The sequence below is a fragment of the Netta rufina genome (assembly GCF_964035555.1).
Source record: "Netta rufina genome assembly, chromosome: 1".
NCBI lineage: Eukaryota > Metazoa > Chordata > Aves > Anseriformes > Anatidae > Netta > Netta rufina.
Genome location: NC_140123.1, coordinates 6,780,605 through 6,798,277, shown reverse-complemented (window position 1 = coordinate 6,798,277; position 17,673 = coordinate 6,780,605). Strand labels below are relative to the sequence as shown.

At 36.9% G+C, this 17,673-nt stretch overlaps 1 protein-coding gene across 5 annotated transcripts in view; it reads right to left on the bottom strand.

Annotated features, from left to right (window-relative positions):
* The window catches only part of DLG2 (discs large MAGUK scaffold protein 2), a gene marked incomplete at both ends in the record, with an annotated part of 1,073,896 nt that overhangs the window by 576,912 nt on the left and 479,311 nt on the right, over positions 1–17,673 (bottom strand). For all 5 annotated transcript variants that reach the window (XM_084304810.1, XM_084304812.1, XM_084304813.1 and 2 more), the window contains one exon: positions 12,512–12,673. In XM_084304810.1, the coding sequence (XP_084160936.1) occupies positions 12,512–12,673 (162 nt within the window). The remainder of the gene's footprint in view (positions 1–12,511; positions 12,674–17,673) is intronic.

The window sequence follows — 17,673 nt, the reverse complement described above, 5'->3', positions numbered from 1 at the left end:
ATAAATAACTTTATGGAGAATTTGAGTAAGACCTTCTACCTATCACAAGTCTTCAGTATCATACATCAAAGTCCCCAAAACATTGTCAGAGAGTTTGTGAGAAGTCAGGTGGGCACAGATGCCCCTGAAAATGACAGGTCCCACCAGGCCATGCCAAACACAGTTACAGTCTTGAGCCCCTTAACAAAGCATTCACCCTACCATAATTAAGAAAACTCATTTATACTAACCATTATGATGAAAATTATGTTGCAAAACCCATCTAATTGAAAGTATAGTAACACTCATCAACTCAATTCAACACATGCAGAGAATTAAATTAAGGCCATTAATTAATTAACACATTAATTAAGTGGTGGTGTGTTAGTAAGGGGGTTAATTTCTACACTGGGCAATCATAGCAGATCCTTACTCTTTTGGTCTCTGGTTAAAAAGGGACCGCATGCCCAGAACCACCTTTAATCAACATCATCTCTCCCCCTCCCCCCCCCCCCCCCCCCCGAAATGAGTGTATTTTGTTTGTCCATGTGTTTCTCAGCAAGAGGCAAGGCTGCAGTGCAGTACTAATGGGAAAAAGCCAATAAATGTAATAAGGTAGCACTGGTCTATAATTCAGCCCTGAGACATGAACATCTCTATCTAAAGAAATTACAACAGAATTATATGATAGTTAAGAAGTAGGTATAATTTGATTATAGTAGAGAGATTAGTAGATATAATTTGAGTATACACAGGGATTCCTATTAATTTCTGCTCACTTGTATTGTTTTTAACCTGCATAGCTCTGTGGTATCACACTTAAGCTTTCCCTTGTCTGTATATTACTTAGGACAATGGAACCCTGCTCTACAGTCACAACCCCTGGGTAATACTATAACCTAAATTATCATCATCATCATTCAGATTGAATTAAGAGGTTTGGAAAGAATATGCATCTAGGGAGGAATCTCCAGACCAGTCTTGCTTAGATCATTACTGATAGCTATAATGAGAAGGGCAGTGGAAAATTTGCTTTGAAGTATTCAGGAGCCTGGAAGGACTGCACTAATAACCTGGTCAATAATCATGATACAGCAAAGATACAGTGATCTGTGCTGTTCTATAAGGGGGCAACTCCAAGAAAGGATGAATTTCATGTTCTCCCACACCTCTCATTTTATTATCAGATGAGATTCTCAGAAAGAATTTAAACGAGTTTCTGGCTTACAGTCCTTTGAAAATCAAAGGGAGCTGTATTAGGCTGAAAGCTACTTTTCCCAAAAGCCTAAATATATAAGAATCCAGCTTTTCAAGATTATATATAAACATGACCATCATCCCTGGATTTAGCAGTGTTTGGGAAAATGTTGTACTTAATATACCCACATCTACCTACACAAGATCTTATTGAAGTCCTTGGAGAGTTCACCCACAGCCAGATCAGACCCTCAGCATTTGTATCTAGAGTAGGGAAGTAATACCAACAAAGCCCAAATTTCAGTCATGCAAGTCCAGCAAAATTCATTTAGAAGCTGCTATTTTTATCAAAGTTTCTCCCTCTGTAATCCCCAGTAGCAATGCAATGAGCAAGCTGCTATATGGACTCAGCCTCCTTTTGAATATTAAATTACTGAAGTTCAGAAGAATTAATTAGTATCTCACCTACTTACCATCTTCCAGTGATGCCTCAGCTATTATGGCACTACTTTACAAGCAATTTCAGCTTAATTGAATACCTTAAGTAAAACCTGGGTTCCAATTGCTAGAATAATCCCCATTAAGATAATTGTAACTGAGTTATACTAAGTTATAAATAAATAATAAAAAAAAGTGATAAGTACATGCTGTGATACCAGGTTTACAGCAAGACACTAGTTTATTCACCTCTGATATTACCACACTGTCAAAAGCTGTATGTTTAAGTAACAGTGCAGATACGCCAATGGGCATGAACAGTTAAAAGAATTAAAGTCAAAGGAAGCTGTCAGTAAAACATCAGCTCCCAAACTTTTCAAATACCTCTTTGCTGGTTTAATAGTTTGTGCCTCTTTTCCCCAGACATATGTACCGTATATACCTTTAGCTATTGAATGGAAACCACTGTTCTCACAGTCCCTCACGCTTAAGTATTTGTGAAATATGTTTTCCTATAAAACTCTTGTATCAAACTCCAACAGCAGAGAGCTAGTCTTGCCCATCTCTTGCTTCTTTCATTTTAACTCTGGGTAAATAGTACATTCTTTATATGGAAGAAAGAAACCAAAAAGAAAGGAGAATAAGAGGGAGACAGGAAAAAAAGAAAAAAAAAAAAAGGGATGAAGCCTGGATTTCATTTTGCTCAGGCTGCTTCTGTACCCCGCTGCAAATTGACTCAGATTTCTCCCACTTTGAGATAATGACCTGCCATCGCAACTCAGCTGTTGAGTCATTCCACTTCAACAAAGAAGCATGAAAACAAAAGGTTCCATGATGAGGCCAGTACAGGAAAAGTTACAGAATGCCATGGATACACATTCCCGGTGGCTCTACAGCCCAGCTGACCACACAGAGTTTTTAAGTCATTCTGGTAATGATATAAATAAATCTGTACTGGGAAATGTATCTACCCTGCTTCTCTGCAGCTAGTGTCAGAAGGCAAAGCACAGACGCATACAGTCCTCTTAAAGGTTAAGTGTGGAATTTCCCAGTAGCCATAGTGCTGAAGGAGAATACAGGAAGCAAATTAAGTTTTTCACAGGAATCCCAACATTTCATTTTAAAAATAGTAATGAAATGCTGATGCTGTAGCACTTTTCTCAATACTTCCCCCCCCCCCCCACACACACACACACACTGAGTTTAGAAACATAAATATTGATGCTTTGCTTTGCCTGGTTGATCTCTACCTTTGTCTACACATGCAGCTCCACTTCTTCAGTAGTGTTTGAGGTGCAAGTGTTTAGTAGTCCCTGTGGCCTAGTTTACAGTCTGAAATAGAGACAGGATTAAAATTCACCAATCCTGGTGTCTGTCTGTATGAGTGCATAGGTCACTAGCATTTTCAGCAATGGTAACCTGTCTTGGCTAGTTCGACTGAGATTGCTTGAGCTAGTTTTTCCAGACATTCTCTGGCATTACAGCTATTAGTACAGCACAAGCAATGCAGAAGCAGCCTTGTCCGCACTTTACTAATTCCTACTTTCTTTAACTAAATATCAACATCTCCAGGATACTGAAAAAGTAATACAAAGCAGAAGTCAAATTATGAACATAATAATTAGGAAAATAGCCCAGTTTGAACTGAAGACTAATGCAGTTCAGATCTGCTCAGTTTGCAGATCTGTTGCAAAATAGTAAAGGAAGCCAACTGCCTAATGACTGCTAGAGAAGAAACAGCAGCAACTTGAATGTGAAATCAGATGCAAGTGTGGTCTTCAGAAGTTGGTTGATGTCATTAACACTCTGAGCATTAAGTTGTTAACTTTGTGCTATTTTAGCTATTTCCCAGTAATTAATATAAGCCTTTATACTCACATGCCATGTGCTATCACTAAAAATTCTATTTCTCTGCTTGGAATTTGCTCATCTATTTGATCAAAGACACAATTTGTGACACAGACTTCAAAGTAGAAACTTCTTTATTTGTTGAAAACACCATTACTCTTTTCAGCCTTTCCAATGTCATGTTATCAATTGCAACCATTTTATTAGGTCAATTATCAGGTTTAATGAATTTTTGGCTCAGAAGCATGCAATTCAGCTGCTAAGGACTGATCAATGGAGCAGTCCACACGGATATTTAGTATAACTGTAAAAGAAGGAAGGCTTTGGAAAGAAAAAAATAAACTATTTATATTTATTTGAGAACATGTTCATTTTCTGCATGATACTTATTAACCTAATAAGCTAACTTCTAGCCCTTATGTATAAAAAGGACATGTTCTGTTCCCATTTGGAAGATAACAGATGCAATACAGAATGCTCAAGTCTGTTGGCTGAAAAAAATAAAAATAAATCAATCGCATCCGCCACTGCTCAGAGTTTCTGGAAGTCGCAACAGGATAAAAGCTGCCCTGAGTATTGCCATTTCAGCAGGCCACTATGACCCACTAGTTTTGATGACATTCAAGTGCATTTCATATTGCTTTTGCTTGAGGGGAGGTGGAAACACCTTCCAGCAGTAAACAAAATCAACACAAACTGCTCATAAAGACCGTGTGTGACAATGGGGAGACAGGGAGAACCATAACTCCTATTCTCTCACAGCAGAGAAAAAGCAAAATGATCAATAAAAATGCAATTGTCTTGAACAAGAAGGGCATCAATCGTTACATGTTAACAGCTACCTGGTAGAAACTTGTACTTTGTGGGTGGCTCACAGTATTAACAAAATCCATGTGTAGGTGTAGGAATGGTTATAACAAAAGTAGGGAATAAAGACCTAAAGAAGAAATACAGAAATGGATCCTGAGTGCAGTTCAGAGAAAAGTAGCATAACAAGACTGATTAAGCATGGAAAAGACAAATAATAGCATAGGAACAGAAAAGACAGCAAAAAGTACTATGAGAGATCAATTTAGCAAGTAGTGCAAATCTTAAAAAAGTCACCTGAGTCATCAAGACTGCTGACTATTTTGTGACATTTCCCAAATTGTATAAGCCTCAGTAGCACTATTGTCATTAAGAAATTATTAGAAAGCAAGTGAAATGATCTGCTGGAATAGATATGTTGCAGAGAACCACATGGCAAAAGTTTTTCCATTTGAAAAATCTGAGAAGCCTCAAATAGCTATTGATATCACGATGCTACATAACAATAACCCCCAAAGTTCTTATTTAAATTAGATTCTTGAAAATAGGTGAATACTAGGCTATTCATGAAGATGTTTTTTCATCTAAATGCCAGAAATCTGTTGGGTTTTGTTTGTTTATTTATTTTTCCCCCCACAGCTCCACACTCCACAAAACTTTATGACAAGATGAAATAAGAGCCACAAGTAACATCAGTTTAAAGAGGAAACACTTGGAAACAAAGTATAAATTATCTTGAGCACCTCTTAGACTGCCAAGGTATTTCTCCATAAGGTTTGAAGGTTTGACTAAATCAATTCTGTCTTCTACATGCTAATGGAGGACCCACCCACAGCTTCTGGAGCTGAAAACTTCTGCTTTGTACTATTTTATTTATTTTTTTTTAACCTGGTACTGAAAAAAGACAACATTTTTGATGTGTAACATCACTGGATATATAAATGCAAACAGCTTCTACTGAGTGAGTGAATTACAAGGGTATTCCTCAGTGAAAAGGTATTATGGCAGTTTAATGCTTCATTTAAAATGTAGAGTATGTTCCCAAGTGTCAGTAGTAGCTGAAGTCTGACAGAAGGGCATTTCAGCTACCGAGTTCAGGGAAACAGCTGGTGTTAAAGCTGTCTGACATGTCTGAGAGAAATCCCTCCTCTTACAGTCTGACTAATAACGTCAAGATGCTTTATTGCACTTCGCATCAGCAGGTCATGAAACACTTCGGAAAGGTGGCAAACACTATTACAGATATTTTACAAGCAAACTGATATTTCTGTACTCGTAGACTCCAAGAAAGGAACTAAGAGAACACACAAATCTTACATCTGTATAATCTAGTGGTGATTCCATAGATTTATTTGCTATATTTCATTTATTTCATCTGTGGAAAAAAAAATCACATACACACACAAACACCTTTATAATAGCACATCTCTTCTCAATTTATTTGATATTCTATGAGAATGTTATATGGGCAGTGCATCAAGTGAAAACAGCTCAGTTAATCACAGAGAAGCAAAGAGTAACTAGTTCTGTGCAAAATATTACAGAAAGACAAAAAGAAAAAAAGAATTCCTGGAATCTCTCATTTTCTGTATTATAAGTGAGAGACTTCGCCAGAAAAATTTGCAATTTATCAGACCTTTTTCAAAACATATGACTTAGGAATAAGACTATACTTAAGGTGAAATCCATTATCTGAAAAGTATAAAAGATGTAACAGCTAATTAATACTAATGGATAAAGCACCCAGCAGATCAAGAACAGTGAGTCTCCTGAAATTGCAATTCAGATTAACATTTGAAAAGACCTGCAATACCTAGGAGGCCTTTATAAAATAAACAGTGTACATAGCCTGAAAATATTTTCAAATTCCTTTGAAAATTTCTTTCTTTATTCTTCAGGCAAATCTAACAACATGTAATGGGCTGGTAGATATGGTCAGAATTTTCTTTGCTTGTGTCCATCATGAGCCATCATTTATTTTGCCAAAAAATAAAGAATTACAAGGCCTGAGGTTTACCTTACGTTGCTGAGATTTTTCCAATTAAATCACCCACAGAGGCAATGTTATATGGTTTATTTTAAACTCTGTCACAAGCTAGAAAGATAACAAGATACTGTCTACAGCAACATAAATCATATGGGAAGTCAGTCAGAAATCCAAGGTAAAAAAAAAATAAAAATAAAAATGAAGCACACAGAACAGTGAACCTACATATGATGCCAAAAAAACAAAAACTATTTTTCATTGGGACTGTAATATTTAAATTTTGCATCATTTTAGGACGTTCTTCACAATAAAACAAATATCGCAAATATGGAAGACATTTCTGTCCACATGAAATGGAGAAACAAAATATTCTTCAGAATACTAATTTATAAGCTAATTATTTTTCTTTGAAAAGAAGTGAAATAGAATAAAAATTCAGTGCTCTTTTTGCTACTCTTCTAAGAGCAAGAACAAGCATAAGCACATTTGTGTTTTTCTTTTGTCTCTTCTTAATCTGAATGCATTTTTATATAAAAAAAAACATAGATCACAGATACATATCTATGATATGTGCCTATCTGCCATAACAGCAAAAGATAAGAGAAAATCAGTACACGATTAAACATGTAACAAGTGTCGTATCTTAATGAAGCAACATACTGAATATTCAGTGAAAATTCACTAACGGATACAGACTGCAGTATGGGGCTTTGCCAATAACTGCATATTAAAAAGAAGGGGGGAAAAAACAAAACAACAACAAAAACCTACCACCACTACCACAAATGTTAGGAAGCTACCAGGGCAGAGATCAAAAGTATTATTATAAGATCATTGCTACAGGGCTGAGCCACCCTAGGGCTAAAAAGATGCCTCATGCAAATTAGCAATACTTATGAAATGTAGCCAGTGTAAGCACAGGAAAGGATGCCAGATTAAATTTTAGATGGCTTGCTAATATATCTATGCATACATTAATATGTCCTCTATATAACCTCAATTAATTTTGCAAGTGCAACAGAAAACTTCAGACTTCTATTCCTCACATATATCATCAGCTTCTCACAGTCCTTCATCACCCTTAGGAGCCTCTCAAATGCAGCATCCTTGATCAAGAATGAAAGCATGTACTATGACACAGCCTCAACTATTTGTCAGACCTCAACAATCAAAATTTAAACAAATTCAGCTTTATCCTCTTCCCTACATGAACCTCACCTTTAACATAGTGTTCTTCCATAGTAATTGGAACTAGGGATGTTCAGTATCTCTGAAAAATGAATGGGGTTTCTTACATGATCCCTAAAAAAACAAGAGGAACTAGATTTACACAGAATGGTATACAGGCATGGTGATGCTGAAAGCTGCAGCAACCAGCTTTTCCTGTGTAAGTCTGGTTCCCTGGTAGTTAGGGGTATTTAAAGACTGATGACTTCCAAGCAACTGTTCACTTAAAACAGATAGACTGGCCTGTTGAATGCTTTTCTAATGTTGTTCTGAAGTTCTGTGCAAAAAAATCTTGACTTAGTCTACAGCTCAAGTGATCCTCTGCAACTTCACTGTCTTGGACTTCATTTTTTTCATTGTGTCTGTGACCAGTGCATGACTTTGTATTTCATACAAAATTCAGTAGTGAAGCACTCCAAGAAATTTTCAAATTGAGAAATGAAGCTATGGCCTCTGAAAGTATAGAAGTTTTGATTTTATTTTTCCAAATGTCTTTTGAATTCATTTTTTATTGAATTCAATGTAGAATCATGAAATAAGTAGCTTTTACTTAATCTACATTTTCAGACTCAAAAAAATTATTCTTTATGACAGTTTCCAGAAAGCTCTGGATAAGACATTTTTCACAGATTAATTAATCATCTAGGATTATCCTTAGAGCCTCTTCCCCCTTCTTTGTTAATTTGTCAAAGAAGCACGGCAACCACCATGGTAAGGTCTGACTCACACTTGCACAAGGCAGGCTTCAGAGGTGAAGAAAGCTGTTTTATTAAAGACAGGAAAGGGGACATGCCAAATTCAAGCAGCCTCCACAGGAAGAACCCTCCTGAACTCAAGCAGATAAAAAGGATGATAGGAGTGCACAGAACACTCTACACACCCACCATAAGATGGGTGTTGGGAGAGACCTCGTTTGGAGCAGAAACAATGATCAAGCAACACCAGCAACATCATCTTTTCCACACTGTATACAGAGAGTCTCAAATAATTGTTAAGATAGGGGCTTTTGCCATCATTGAGGAAAAAGATGGAATGGAATCAATGTACTGTGGTGATGGGACAAGGAAATCTCATTCTTCTGAAAACCAATTTGCACAAGTGTCATTTCATGGATAACCTTAACTTTGGACACCTCTAAATAAATGAATTGCTCACTTGCTCCATGTGGAGGGGATTTTCCCTCTCTCCACTCAAAAGTCAGTCCATCAATTCTGACTTTCTATAAACTGCTGAGCTGTAGGAGAGCACTCTGGGGCAGCAAGAGGAAAAGGAATAGGTAAGAGTATCTCCTTCCGCTCTACAAAGTAGAATTGTCAAAGAGGAAGCAACTGAGATGTCTGAACTTCCTTATTTAAAAATATCTTAGGCTAAGGTAATAATAGTAATTTACATGCTACTTCTTTTTGCACAGCTACCATTGACGCTTACACTCACTCCTTGCTTTGAATTAGCAAATAGAGATAGCTGGAATAGCTTGGCATTCAAAATATGCAGACAACCATGGAGATCCAAGCTCCTTATCTGTACTTTAACTCCTAGGCTTATCTAAAGAAAGGGGAATATATTTAAAACAACAAGAGATCTAATATCACAATAATAATAAGGTTAGAAGCCAGAGCTCTTGCTCATTTAATAAATAGTGATTAGCTCTATTCCTACATAGAAGGGAAAGAGAAAAGTATTTAATTCAGAGACAAAACGTGCCCATCTGAATTCCAGGTACATCTATGTTGTATTCAGACTTCCCAACATACCAGGTTTTTTGAAGACACCTAGTTTCTAGCAAAGCATTTTTACTGAATTAGCGCTTTCTAAACCATGTAAGAAAAAAAATAGCTGCGTTGAAACTTTAGAACCTGATCAAAGGATTCTGAGCTAATCGCACCATCTAGTGTCAACGAGAGAAAATGCAAGACAACTGTTTTAAACTATATTCTTAGTATATTACACACTTCTTTCTTAAGTAGACTAATAAAATGCAATTTGCTCACCGCTACAAATTGCAAAGAACATTTATCATCATAATATGTCAACTCTCTCTTCCAAAACACTGGTGAAAAGTTAGCATTTTCCCCAAATGTTAATACAGCTACATAACCAATAAGTTCCTTTTAAACTTCTGTGTTTGACATTCAAAGTTGCTGAAGCAGTTGTAAATTTTATCCTCTCCATGCTAATAGGTAGATCAACCTTTAACAGAAGCTTGTAGCTTTCTAAAATTAAGCACTTCCAGCACTGAGTTGAGTGTATGGGAAATGTTACCCAACAGTAGTAAAAGTTAATGTAAAAATTTGAAGTTATAAAAGTAAAAGACATATTGAAAAGCACCCTTTCCAGTGCAACTGTTTCAGCACTACTGTGTCCTTTCTAGCACAACTGTTCTTACTTTTTATCTTCCGAAAGGAAGTAATCTGGCTAGTGTATGCTACAGCGTAGGGACTTGAAAGACAACAAATATGTAACATCAATAACAGAAACCCTATTCAGAAACATTCCCAAACAATATTTATCACAATCAGCACCTGGGTGTCTCAAAGAGATTTTCATAATGGCTGACAATCAGATTTTGGATTATTCAACACACAAAACTGCTGAGATGTTGTTAAAGAAAAACACTTTAGTAGTTTGGTATTTAACAAAACAAAGTCCTTTTGCAGTACCCAAGAGAGACCAGATCCACTAGGATGATTCTGGACTACATAAAAGAACATAATCCAGAATATGAACCTACAGCCAAATTCTTTACCATTTTGTACGCAGAACTTGGAATCAAATTTAAGATGTATCTGTACTGTGCAGCATGTTACCATATCAGGCATTTATATTCACTTGTCTTCATAAAGATGGGCTAAATCTCTCTCTCCTGGGAGCTAGAAAGTCTTTCAAGAATCCCTGGGACATTTTATTTACAGATATACACAATGGTATGGACAGGCCCATAGTTAAACTGCTGGCACATTTTTCCAACAGATCTTTTAAAAGCAGTGTTTGGCATTTTTCTGGAAAGACGTGGTTGAGGGGCAGTATGCTCCAGATTTAGCCATTATTCAGTGCAGCCATGTTTGTGCAATACTGCTGAGAAGAAAATGGAATACTGAAGAACATCAGGGCATAGGATGGAAATTACATAATTCAAAAAGACAACAACCTAGGGTTTTGGAGAGTTGGGAAAGACGTTTCTCAAATAGGCAGAAATCATTGTGACAAAAGCTTCTGAAGGGGTATTTCCATCAACTACCAGAAACAAAACTGACTCCAAAGTAGACATTTCAGATAGACAGTGTACCATAATGTAGCTCTAGCAGAAGGTTTACTCCAACCTCCTGAGCTAATTCTCTACTGAAGGGTAAAAGACAGGTCGAAGACTACATGAGAAAGAAAGCAGAAACCTCACAGACATCTAAAGAGATAAATTACTAAATCTAGAGTAAGTGGCAGGCACAAGACACTACAGCCACTGTGAACCTGAGGGAAAGATGTAAAAAGAACAGAGTCAAAGTCTGAAATCCTCAGGCTCTGGGAATCCTCAGGCTCTCTTGCAGGAGATAGTGTTTCCCAAAAGGAAATACTGCATAGCTCCTCTCCTCCCTCCTCTTCAGGAAACAGCTGCAGACAACAACTTTCTGCTATCGTAGGAATGTGTTAGGCTGGGAGATCTTTTAAGGCAACTGCAGATGTCTGAGGATACCCTTCACCTGACAACAATATGCTTTTTATCATTGTTGCTACATTATCAGCTTGGATCATGCATACTTGGATGCTTGAAGGTCTCTACCTGTAAAACCAAATATTATCCATTTTTTACTTTCATGAATAAGAAGCACCACCATAATCCTAATATTCAAAGAGCCCAAAGGATCAGCGATGTTTTCTTTCCAGTCAATAAATTGTTTTGTCTTTGGTTGTTCCCTGAGTTTACACTGAGGCCACATGAAGGTAATCCCTTCCAAACAACTAAATTAAGCTATTTCTGCATAAGAAGATGTATCACAACTTGCTACCAGTGGTTTCTGCAATAGAAGTTGGATAGACAATGTGTAAATCTGCTAAAACATGAAAAAGCAAACTACATACAAACTACACACAGAAACAACAGGAACAGCATACAAAGATTACTTCGTATGGTTGTTCTAAGAAAACTTGATGATCACCAACTGAATTCACATCAGTCTTTAATAATAAATATTTCCTTTCACTTGTAACCACACTGTAATCACTCCACTAGGTAAGTGATCCACATTTTGGGTACCAGAAACAACAAAGCCCATTTGCCTTGTTTGCTGCTTGGTTAAATACCTGAACAAAATCCATTTCCCAGAACGTCACCACCTCTTGTAAAACTACTCTCCTTTTCTTACCCCCCCCCCCTTTTATTACCCCTCCAGAAGAAAACAAGTAATACAAAAACTATCACACACCTTTCATTAAAGAAGCTTTAGGAACATCTTCAAACTATTGCAGTCTTATTTAAAAGCAAATTTTCAGAAATGGAATTCCTTTTGATTAATATATGGGCTCACCATTAACAGAAGCATTTTTCCTCAGCCAAATTTAACAGAGGACACTCACACAATCTGTATTTTATAGATTTACCTTAGTTAACAGAGATGTCTCTACATCACCCTGAATCACAACAAAACCCACAGAAAACATAAAGTGCTTGAGTTGTAAAGATCTGAATAGTGGCAAATGAGCTCCCTTTTCATGCCATATCTTATGACTTTGATGTAGCTTTGATGTGAAAAATAGTATTCCATCAGATGTTATATTTACAGTATTTATTTATTTTTTTTCATTTTATGGGGACAATTGGGAAGGGAAGTCTGCCATTCCAAAACACAAGCTTTGCCAACTAAACCATCACCAGTTGCAATATAGACCAGACTTAAAAACCTGACATGGGACAATCAATCTATACTGATACTTGCAAAATGCAACTTGTTTGTTTGCACAACAAAGTAAGTTTCTCAAGGTCTTCATGACATACATTTTCTCATGGTGGAGAACCAAAGCCACAGTAAATCCTACCTTCAAAGGAGAAATGTGCGACTGTAAGACATATCCGTGGACATTCTCTATTTGAGACAAGTTCTTCTCTGACACGTGAACAAGCTCTGGGCCTCTCACTTCATGGGTTAATCGAGGCAAGGTATGATCATGTGGAACATCCTCATCTTGATAGCGGTATTTCTAGGGGAAAAAAAAAAAAAAAAAAAGGATTAAAAGGGTGAACAAATATGCTTTAAGGAAGCAATGCACATGTATTAATGCAAATATGGTATATCAGTATGGTATATCAGATAAACTATTTGTATTGCCTACTCTGTTCTAGAAAGAATACTTCATTCTGTTTTTAACACTTCTTCAAAAAGAGAAAGAGTGGCATTATCATGCTGATACACAGAACTTTTACCTTCAGATAGACAGCTGAGAAGACGTATTGGCAAGCAATAATACTGAAAACAAAGTTGTCAATCTGCTGAGCTGTTGTGCCAGCTCACGTTTCACACCCTCACATTAATAATTGCACTTATGTAGCTTTTTCTCTGTAAAATATTTGAGTCATTCTCCATTCACCACAGCATACTGTAATGCTAGAGAGCATACATGCACCTCCACAGAGTTATGGGCACGGCAAAACTCTGCAGTAAAACATTTTCCCCTTATCCTGTAGGCCAAGTGCAGTGTGAGGTATTTTTAACTTCCTGCTCTGCAGAGCAGTAACATAGGAGACAGAGGAAGTAAGCAGCTTGTCCAATATAAAAAACAAAACTCGTACAAGAAGCAATGTAACTCTAACCCTAAAAATTAAATTAAGTGACCAGACCTCTAGGTGCCCAATCACAGAGACGCCAACCCCTAATTGAATGGGCTCAGCCATGTCCTGAGGTGGGGTCTGTGTGGAACTGGCTGTGTCCAGCCCAGGCAGCCCTGGCCTCTCCTCACAGAGCCTGGCCAGCACCTTGTGTTCTACACTCAGTACGCATACACAAAGCACTTTTTGAGGGAAAAGACTACAGAATGGCTAACGTGAGGGGTATGATTTCATGTTACACATGGTGCTGGTGGAGGACATGGTGACAGTACAGCAGGGAACACGAGGAGGAGAGCAGAATACAGATTAGATAGGGAATCATAAGTCTTTGGCACAGAGAGTGTTTAGTGCTATTCCACATGTTTTCAGCTGAAAGCTGCATGCTAAATATTGAATGAACAGAATCAAAGACTAAAGGAAAGACAAAATCTAGGACTTATTTGAATAGCCAGAACAAACACACAGAGGACTCTCAAGTTCAGGTATGCTCAGAAGGACTTCACAAAGCAGACTTCAGTGCTGCTCCTGGCGCTCTCTTTGAGCACCAGGCCCAGGGGTGTTGTTTCATTTACTCAGTCTTCCAAAGGAAACTGTCCCGATTTATTCTTGCCTTCACTCTGATACATGGAATTGGTTCTGCATTTGCCAACTATTTTCCAAATGCCTGTGTGAAATGAATTATTCTCTTTTTCCTCTCTGGGATATGCTTGCAACCCTTCACATTTTCACTTTTCTGATAATATAATTAATGAATCTATGAAATGACTGGTACCAGACAAGTAGTATTTGGGCAAGAAGCCATCAGCCTAATAGACAATACTCCAACCAATGTCACATTAAATGCTTGGCACACAAATCACTTAAGCCCCAAGCAATCAATTATTTTTTGAATTCAGTGAGTACACTTTCAAAAGACACAACTACTCATAGACACCCTCTCCAAAGTGAATCATTTGTAAAACATGATTTTGATAAATAACTGCAGAATGCAAGTCATCTTTCTGTGAGATGATAAAAATGAAATTTTCCAGTTACCACTTTCAAAAGAGACAGGACAGCAATGTCTCAAGCCATAAGGAGATTTAGCTGGATCATTCAAACAGCTTTACAGCACAAAAAGCAGGGTGAGGTAATGTTAAAGAGGGAACGTCTCTTCACATGCATTGGTAAGACTTTTCACCATCACTACACTTTAGTGTAGCCATTGCATAACTGAGAGCCAAGGCATACAGTAAATTGGCTGATGACAAGCCCCATGCTCCCAAAAAGCATAACACTTCTGTGCAGACTTTCCAGTGAAAATCTGTATTTTCTAATTAAAAAGAAAATATATATATGATAACTATACTCTTCCATAACAAATTAGATAATATCCCTGTCCATATGCCATAAACTAGGAAGCTTACAAAACAGATTTCCACTTTTCCATTTGCCCTTATCCCGCCCCAGCCCGAGCCCAGCATTCTTATTACTCATGAAGTATGAGCCTAGAGCATTTCTGGGTCAATCCTGTTATATGTTTGCCTCGTGTTCTTAGTACCAAACTCATTGATTTTCATACATCTCTCCTCCCACATCTCTCCTCACTGAAATGCTTTCAGCTGTGAATCAAAGCAGCTTGACACAGCAAAAAGCTAGAGGTAAGGAAAGTTTCTGAGAACAGAAGGCTGAAAATACCAAATCAGAATTGAGACTTTCCTGCAGGAATGCTTTATTTGTTTCCATCTTTCTGTCCTTGAAATTACCCAGTTCCCTAGAAAACAGTATTTTCTCTAAGGGTTAATACAAATCTCTGGAGGGAAAAGCCTGATTGCACGGAAATGCTACTCTTCATTTGACAAAAGAACAGGTGGATGTCTTATGATAATTAAATTACAAATCAGTGCCTGCTGCTGACAGGGTATTGTACACTGCCAACTAGCATCAGATATTTAAAATTCTCTGTAATTACCTATAATGGGGGAATGGAGTGTGCTGCTGTGAATTTTTAATATGAATGTGCTTTTTTATAAGAGATTGTTCTCTCTACAATGTGAGATTATTACAGCATTACTGCTCCTCACAGAGTACTGTCTAAAGGAGCATTTCTAAGGCTGTGTTTGCTAAGTAGTTGTCAGCTAAACAGGATGGGAGATGGGAATCTAGCAGAGGGTAATGGTCAAAAGCCTTAAATTTGAACAAAGCTAACTCTCAAGGAAAAAAAAAAAAAAAAAAAAAAAAAAGTGGGAAGTCATGTAACAAATGTGGGAAGTCAGTAACAAATCACAATAGCCAGACCAAAGCACTTAAACGGAAGTAAAGCTATTTTTACAACCTACCTTTCACAGACTCATGAATGAAGATGGTTGGGAATATGCTGTTCATTTTGGGGCCAGAAAGAATTAGCTCTTACAAAAGTCCTCAGTACTTTTTGTAGCTATCATGATTTTGCTTTGCAGAAAATGCAAATAAAAGGCTTCATTTTCGATCAACTCAATTTGACCCATGTCCTAAGGTGAACGTGATCTTGCTGGAATTGCCATTCAAGGACACATGTCCCTGTTCTCTGCATGGCTGGACCACACTTAAAAACATCACCCACTACTTCTGCTAGCAATAGAAGTGCTGCAAATGTGGGGAGCAAAGTGTGTTATAGGAGTCACAGGCCTCTACAACATCCTGTGAAATGAGAGCAGCCAGTCAATGGCTTTCAACCTACAGAAAGGCACCGTGACATATGTAAGACACAAAGATGAATGAATAAAGGTAAAACTGTGATGTGTCTTTTCATGCAGCTGAAGCTTTATTATAGATACAGTTGATACTCAATATACTAAATTTCTTCATTTTTATGTACAGGCAAAAATTAAAAGCATCAGCGTAGAATTTGGTTGGTCCATTTAGACAAAAAAAAAAAATTATTATTTTTTTTTAAATCTCATTAAAATGTCAGTACCACCTTGTCTCGCTTTTGTTTGAGAATTTTCAGTGGTCTTCAATGTGTTGAATTTTACTGGCACTGCTCTTCAGAGGCAGTGAATTTCAATGTCATACAGATGAGTATCTTGAGAAAACAAACTTTACAATTTGCACACACAAGTCCTTGGGCATTCATCCAGTCATGAGTAGAAATAATGTTACTCATCCAACTGATTGCAAATGAGCAACACAGCTTGAATTCTGAATATTTGCAATCAATCTATAGAGTAAAAAGAGAAAAAAAAAAGTACTCTTCTCATTATATAAAATGGAAGAAATCACAGTCTGCTTGCCAAGACTGTGGAAGTAGATTAAGAAGCCTAAATCATTGAATAATTATACTTATTGTGAATGACTTGCTCTTTTGCGTATCAAGTAGATTTCTAACAAGCTTGTCACTGTATCACAGCAATACCTTTCATCCAAGAAGCCCAAAGAGCTTTACAAGTGCTAGTCAAGTCTGATAACATCCTGTTGGAAAAAAGTATGTGCATCATCTAAAGGTGGGTAAAATTAGGCACAGAAATACAACTTTTCAAGGTCACAAAAAGAGTCAGTTAGGCAGTGGTAGAACTCACATTTTTCTATTCTGCTTTTCTAAGCTTAATGCAACTATAGTGATGTTAATAAGCATAATTAATAATAATAATTGTAGTAGGTTGTCTAATGCCAATTTATTTTCCTTTTAGTGATTTCCCCTCACCAAAGGTTCCAGGAGACGGCACACTTTCTAAGGTCGGGAATTAGGTTTTCTCTGCATCAATGTAATAGCTAGCAGTACTTTGTGCTGTTTATATTGTGTTATCTCTCAGAAACCAATAGTGATTTTTAGAAGACAAGAGGTTTCCTGCAAGAACCAAATTGTTTCACAGAAGGGACACTATCAGCACTGAATACTGAGAACTTGCATGATTTTTATACTCAGTACAGAAAGAAGTTCCTTTTTTTTTTTTTCAGGAGGGAAAAATAAATAAACAAATAAAAGCAAATACATGATTTCTTGTCTCAGTTTACTGAAATAAGAAAGTATTTGCCCATTATAGGTAATTTTCATTAAAAAAAAATATATATATATATATATATATGAGTACAATGCAGAGTACGGAATGTTTTACAATAGTATCCTTATCTGTTTTTGGATCTCTAAATATTTGTGTTTTGTTCTGTTTCACTATGAAGAAGAAATTAAATGGATGTTAGCCAAAGCACCTTTCTTGTTAGCTGGATGTAGTTGCACCTTTCGCTCACAAGATGGCACAATAACCATCGAGTTAAAGCATGTTTTCACATCTAATGATAAAGTACTGCAGGAAAAAATAAGGAGCTATGCAATGTCAAAAAGCTGCAGGTAAGTTTTTATTTTGAACTGACCTGGTACAATACTAGGGAAAGAAAAAAAAAAGAAAAGAAAAGAAAA